We start from the raw sequence: 6,702 nt of genomic DNA, 5'->3' as shown, positions 1-6,702 counted from the left end.
TACTTTCAAATATATATTGTCTCCTTACTTTCTCAAAACCATTATTGCTTAGAATTTGAAATGAAACAAACAAAACAACTGAATTAAATTGGGAATATAAACACCCAAAAAAAGACCAAGGAGCTTCAGACACTGAAATACATCCAAAGAGACTGCGGAACAGGATGTTAAAACATATTTTGATCCACTAAAGTAGATGAATTAAAACCAACTTAGCTCCTTCTCTGAATTCAAATGTTATCAGCCTGAAAGAAATGAATTTATGTTCCAATATTTATCACTATAGGCCACATTTGCTTTCAGAAAGGAGAGTTCTATACACACTCAAAGCAGTCATGTGCAATGTACATTATAACCATTAGCACTTTGGTTCTGGAATATATTTAGGAATAGGGAGGGTTTGAGAGAGAAGGCAACACTAGACAAGTCAGCACAAACTTTCTCCCCCTCACATCAATATTATACCCGAAAATGAAATCTTGATACAACATTTCATTTCACACAGCCCTTGCCGTGACAAAGGCAAAATAAAGCATTTTAGTGCGTCAATTAACAGCGACAGGTAAGTCAGTTAATTTCTCGGATCAAGTTAAGCTTCCTATAGCTCCTTTCGATAAATTCAGAGAAATCCACACCTTAGTCTTTTTGTGGTCGTTTGAAATTTTCCGAATTAAGGCAGGTTCCCCTCGAAGGGAACCCGCGGTAACAGTAGCTTCCTCCCCAATATTGTGCAGAAGGCGCACCCTTTACACGATCACATGGTGCGAGCAGACACTCTGGGGTTAGGTCGCTTCACTTTCAGTTCAGGGGAGTCTAAACTCCAAACTGAAGTCATCTTCTTCCTGGTTGTCACTTAACTGTAGACCACACGGCGTGCGTTTCTTTCTCTGAGGCTCAATTTGTACTCAGGCCAGGTGAAAAAGTCAACTCTCTAACGATTGAGTTATATAGTTCTGAATTAGCTCTATGGAACGCAACCATAAAGAGAGAGCTTTCTGTTTGATTCTAAATACAATCACTATGTTGCTACGAGACTTACACAGTTTCATAATAGCATCAGGAAAAAGAAGAATAAGTTGAGAGGTAAAAGGACTATTTTGTTCCATTAAAGTTAACATTTACAGCAGGAAAATCCTACGTGAACAAATAGAATCAGACTAAACTTTATATCTTTACATGGGGAAAAGCGACGATCCTTCCAACGAACGAGGAAAAAGATTCTTCTCCAGAATGGCAAAAAAGTAGACTCGCGAGAAGAGTATAATATTTACAATGAGATTCATAAATAATATCATAAATTACATAAGCTACAACATATTTCTTTTAGCTTTGTGCTTGAGGTGTGTCCGGAAGAATTTTTATAAAGTTCATGTTCCTCCAGACGGGACTAGGTCGCAAAGGGGCTGCTTGTGTTGGTGGGCATGTCCCCGTTCCGCTTTTCTTGCTGCTGCTGCAGCCCGTTCAGCATCTTTTCGATGCTCTTGAGCTCCACGGAGGCCGACGTGGTCGAGCTTGAGCTGGGGGACGGCACCTGCAGTGGCAGGCTGGGCGGTGGGGGTGACGTCGACGACGGGGGCGGCGGTGTCGACTGTTTACTCCTCGAGGCCGGGGGTGCGGACGGGAGCTCCCTTGACGCCGGCCTCTTGAGGGGCAGGGAGGGGGAGACCTGGGGCGGCGACCTGGTCGGCGGTGACCCGCACGCGCTGCGCGGGGTGACCGTCTCGAAGGCGGAGCCGGTGGGGGACTCGGCGCCAACGGACACGGCGCCGTGGTAGGGAGCGCCGCCGCCCGACGGGCTGGTGACGGGGGGAGCCACTGGTGGCGCCAGCTGGTACGGCGAGAACCGGTGGTTGTTGGCCAGCGCGGCGGCTGCCTTGAGCTGGTGCTGAAGTGCGCCTGGAAAAAGAGGAGGCCTGTTAGTTTGATCGCCAACAGAGCTTGCACGTCGTGCTGGGAGCGCCGTCCTGCCTACTTACCTCCGGGCTGGCCGAGGTGGGGGTAGTGGCCGAAGTGCTGCGCGGCCATGGCGAGCTGCGCGTTGAACAGCAGCCCGGGGTTCATCCCCGCGCCGGCGGCACCGCCGGGTCCGAACAGCGACAGCGGCGACGGCGTCTGGAAGGCGGCCGCCGCGCCCCCGTACAGGCTCGGGGGGTACAGGTAGGGAAAGAGCTGGGGCGGCGGCTGGATGGGCGGCCCCATGGACATCCTGGGTGTCGGGTTGTCCAGGCTGGAGAGCCCGCCCGGTTCGCCGCTCGGCTTGTCCGGCGACCGCGCGATGGGCTGGAAGGCTGTGGCCCGCTCGCCGGGCTCGCTCTCGCAGTGCGACTCGGCCGACGACTCGCTGCCGTCCCGGTCGCTGTCGCCGTCCTCGCCGTGCTTGGCGTCGTACAGGTGGTGCTTCTGGGCGAGCGTGATCTGGTCGATGCGCACTCGCATGGCCTCCTCGACGACGGACTCTGTAGGGGGGAAGGGCGTGGGGTTAGAACCATCACTCTGGGCCTAACGCCGGCGTTAACCGGGGCTCTCAGGATAATTATAAATCAATTCTCACCTGAGGGAGGGTGGCCGGGGCCGCCGAGGAAGGGCCGGTGGGCGAACGAGTACCCGAGGAGGCTGTCGGGGCCGCAGCCCACCACGTCCACGTTCATCTTCTCGTCGTCGTCCCGGTCCGACCTGGACGTGTGGTGCGACGCCGGCGGGCTGGAGCCGACGTCCCGGTCCCGCTGCCGCGAGGACGTGGGCGTGTAAGGCGCGCCACCGCTGCTGGGCTGCGAGGACGCCGACGACTCGGGTCGCGAGGGCGTGGACTTGTGGTCGTCGGTCTGCCTCTGCGCGGCCAGCATCGCTTGTCTGGAAAAGAGAGAGAGAAAGAGAGGCAACTAGTGGACGCGGTCCCTCATTCGCCGGTGACCCGAGGGCATGGTGTGGCCGTGGCGGCACTACTTACTTCTTTTCCCGCTTGCCGGCGCCCGTGTCGCGGAAGCCCTTGGCGAACGGGTTGTTGTCGATCTTGAGCTGGGTGATCTTCTCGTTCTGGTAGGCCGTTACCGCCACGAAGGCCGTCTCCTCGAAGACGTAGGTGCGGAAGAGCTTGTAGGCGAGCGCGCTCACGTCGCTGCCGCGCACCAGGTGGAACCTCGGCTGGTACTTGTGCATCGAGTTGAGGATCGTCTGCAACAAGAAGAAGAGGGAGTCCAGGTTAGGGGGGACGTGTCTCACTTTTTTCTCTGGCGGGGTGGTGTGTATGCTTTTGCCAGCTACGTTGGAGGTATGCGTGTAAGAACGGTCGCGACATGGAAAACACGCCGTCAGCGGCGTGTCAGTGGAGACGTATGGGGATTGGTCATTTCTTTTAGGGGGGGACCCCCGCTGGGCGCCGTATAACCCGGAGAAGACGGGGATGAGCAGCGCGATATGGGAGCAAGAGAGAGAGAGGAGGCGCGCTGTCGTCCCAAACCGAGAGGGGTCCCTTTCTTTATTCCCAGTCATTTACATTCAGAAGCTTGTTCTCTTTTCGGTCGCCGCGCTCCCAGATGCGTGTCCCTCTCTGCCCCGCCGGTCACGCCTCTCTGCGTGGGATCTGCCCGTGTGCCGTGCATATTCGCCTTGTTTTGACGCCAAAGCTTGGCTCTTTCAAGTCCGCTTGCCTGCTGGGTGCGAAGATCCCGGTGGTGGTTGCCTGCGCTGGCTGCGACCTTTGGCGCTCCTTCCCGCCCTCTGCTTCCTTATCTTCTTTTTCGGGCAGTGTAGTTTGTACCTCCTCTCGGCCGAGTAGCGGAGGGTACCCAAAGGGGGAGGAGAAGGAAGGAGGGTACCTCACCTCACGCTTGTGGGTTTTAAGGTGGCACCCCGAGGAGCGACCGTAAAAGGGAAGGGACCTCGTCGAAAAAGGCCTCTGAACAAAGCGTGAAACGATACACGGGAATCATTTTATTCAAAGCAGGCAGCCAGGCGCCCCCGGTGTGGAGAGATTATGGTATATATATTTTTCTCTCGCTCGCTCGCTCCCGGACCGCCCTTGCTCGGGCTCTCTCTCTCTCGCTCCCCTGCTCCCGCTTTGTCGGGGACGGTAGAGGTGTGAAATTGACGGAGCGAGCCGCATGATGGGTCGCGCAATAGAGACACGCATTCCTCGTGTAGCCGCTCATGGGTCTAGTTGAGGCTGGAACAGGAGCGGGGGCGAGGAGGGGCGGCTGTGGGCGCAGCTGGGCTAGTTACCCACGGGCCAGGGCTGCTGCTGCATAGAGATGAGCACGGGCGACAGACCCCGTGTCACGTCGACACGAAAACCCTGAAGCCGCCGCTCCGGGAAATCTCTTTCGGGTGATTTCTCGACCACATCCCAAAGTTTTATATCCATCCTTCTCAACTCTATTTTTGTTTTTCTTTTCAGACACATCTCCCCGCGTCCCCCCCTTCACTTCGCCCCGACCGGCTCAAGAAAGTACGATTCTTTGCTGCTGGCGCCAGCTGCATGAGAAATTGCGGCGCGTAACCTGACAGGTATGGAGAAGAAGGATGATATGAACGATGCAACATGGTTGCGAACTGCACCACAATCCCCTTGCCCCCTCCCCTCTTTGCCCATCGTTTTTTGTTGTTGCCGGGTTGGCGCTCAGAATCCACCGCCTTTCCCCTTTCATACTATAGGCGGCGCTCAGCACACACACACACGCACAGTTGGCTGTGTGTGTGTGTTTAGGAATTGCACGTGGCGGTCGACGCACCTGCGCGGGTCAAACTACTTGGGGCGGGCAGCGGAGCAGCAGCAGCGCAGTGCGCACGGAGCCAGCCGCACACCAGACGTGGCGCCAGCGCGAGCGACTGGCTACCGTAACACGAAATGAGCAATTATCTCCCGACTGACAGTTTGACGGGGTCATTAGTGGTGTCGCCTACTCTGTGTGTACGTGTGTGTCTGTGTGTGTGACTGTTGCGACCAACCCTAGGGCTGAACAAGTGCCGCTTGCTCTTACGACGTACACACACCCGACACTTACGGGCTTTCGCAACGGCAGCGCGGCACGAAGCAGGCACGTCGTCAATAGGAATTTGTTTTCCAAAAAAGTAATTTTGAGAGATTTTCTTTAAAATTTTTAGTTAAAAATATAAATCTGAAAACTTCTGTATGTACTCAGTTTTTTACTGAAAAAATTTCAGATTTTAAAATCGGCGGCTCCTACTTCTACCGCCGCGCCAGCCTCTCATACCTATCCGCTGGACGCGGCCCCTTCTTGACGCGCTCGCGACGTGCGTTCGACGTGCGTTCGACGTCCGTTCGGACGGGTCTAACGAGAGCGGTGCCGCCTGCCGCCGCTGCTGCTGCCCTGCCGCCGCCGCATTCCTCGAGCCGGCGATAAGTTTTCAATTTATCCATAACACCAGCACTGAGGGGGGCTCCGGGGGCCAGGGGCGCCAGTGCTCCCCAGGGCGCCCCTCCCCCTCCTCCCCCCTCGACCACGCCGCGCCACGCCCCGGCCAGCCGGGCGCCACACCGGGATCCTCCTTAAATAACAATTATTACGAGCTGACAACAAGCTTGGCCTCCTCTCTCTCTCGCTCTCGCTTGCTCTCTCAACTGCCGCTCCCTTGCCCTTGCTCGCTCTCCTTCTCTCGCGCGCTCAGCAGCTTCTCTCTCTCCCTCCGACACACGCTCTCCTGTTTGTTTAGGGCCCCCTTCTCTCTTCTCGCCCCCTCTCTCTCTCTCTCCCTCTATCTTCCAGACATCGTATACGTCCATCATACCTCGCGTCGAGGCCCGGCCGGTTCGACCGTGAGTGCGAGGGGGACGGAGAACGCCCGCTTTATCTCTCTCTCTTTCTTTCCCTCTCTCTCGCCCTCTCTCTTCCTCTTTTTCTCTCTCTCCCTCCCACCTTGGCTCTCTTTCGTATACCGTGAACCCCAATAACTCGATGACGCGACAAGGGACTTTGACAAAGGTTACCGAAATTTACAGACAGCTTCGGCAGAGGTCGCCCACAGGAGGACGACGAGAGAGCCAGGTATAACGACGGGGCGCCTGAAGGCAGAGAGGTGTCTGGCCCTCTTCTTTCCCTTTGAATGCGAGCAGCAGTCCAGCAGTCTCTCTCTTGAGCGTCGCACCGTTTAGGGACGCGCCCCGCACAGCGTCGCGACAGGGGCGTGGCAGGGCGGGCCGGGCTCATATAGCCCCGCACGCTCTCATAGCTGTCGCCCCGGAATGCCGGCGGAATGGCAGAAACGCCTGCGAAATTCTGTGGAACGTGACGTGTGCGCGGCGGGGCGCGGCGCGGCGGGGTGGGGCGCGGCGTCGTCGTCGTCGCAGCGCGTATGTGTCCTTCGGGGCGGCAGTTTGTATGCAGTCCATCATGGCCGCACGTTTGGGAAACACTAGAGAGACAAGTGGCGTTGTCATGGCAACGCGGGGCCGACGATAAACAGAGGGCGCCATGTTCCGCGCTCACACACACAACTTGAGATGATACACGCACACACACACACACACGCGCGCGCGCGCAGGAAAAGGGGGGGGGGGCTGAACACAGCATCGTCTCTCTCACTCGCTCTTTTCTTATCAGGCGTCAAGAGATTTATGAAAATGGTAAACTTTCTCTCGTCAAACAGGTGCGGTGGTACTCTACACAACTCACACACACACGTTCATGTTGCAGCTGTGCAGGTGCGTCGTCCTTTAGCGTGATGATGCGCGCTCAGACCCCCCCC

At 56.4% G+C, this 6,702-nt stretch overlaps 1 protein-coding gene and 1 long non-coding RNA gene across 3 annotated transcripts in view; one reads left to right on the top strand and one right to left on the bottom strand.

Annotated features, from left to right (window-relative positions):
- Positions 1-6: 6 nt before the first annotated feature.
- LOC113211287 (optomotor-blind protein-like) overlaps positions 7-6,702 on the bottom strand; it is a 44,599-nt gene continuing 37,903 nt past the window's right edge. For both annotated transcript variants that reach the window (XM_052267476.1, XM_052267477.1), the window contains exons 5-8: positions 2,948-3,171; positions 2,552-2,850; positions 1,977-2,456; positions 7-1,896 (exon numbers count right to left, since the gene is read on the bottom strand). In XM_052267476.1, coding sequence (XP_052123436.1) covers positions 1,388-1,896; positions 1,977-2,456; positions 2,552-2,850; positions 2,948-3,171 — 1,512 coding nt within the window. In that variant the 3' untranslated portion in view covers positions 7-1,387. The remainder of the gene's footprint in view (positions 1,897-1,976; positions 2,457-2,551; positions 2,851-2,947; positions 3,172-6,702) is intronic.
- LOC127749428 (uncharacterized) overlaps positions 4,393-6,702 on the top strand; it is a 42,642-nt gene continuing 40,332 nt past the window's right edge. The window contains exon 1 of the long non-coding RNA XR_008011147.1: positions 4,393-4,503. This is a non-coding gene — a long non-coding RNA (uncharacterized LOC127749428). The remainder of the gene's footprint in view (positions 4,504-6,702) is intronic.

The sequence above is a fragment of the Frankliniella occidentalis genome, unplaced genomic scaffold (assembly GCF_000697945.3).
Source record: "Frankliniella occidentalis isolate FOCC.00 unplaced genomic scaffold, Focc_3.1 Scaffold53, whole genome shotgun sequence".
NCBI lineage: Eukaryota > Metazoa > Arthropoda > Insecta > Thysanoptera > Thripidae > Frankliniella > Frankliniella occidentalis.
Note: the sequence above shows the minus strand (reverse complement) of the source record. Positions and strands in the feature narration are given on the sequence as shown.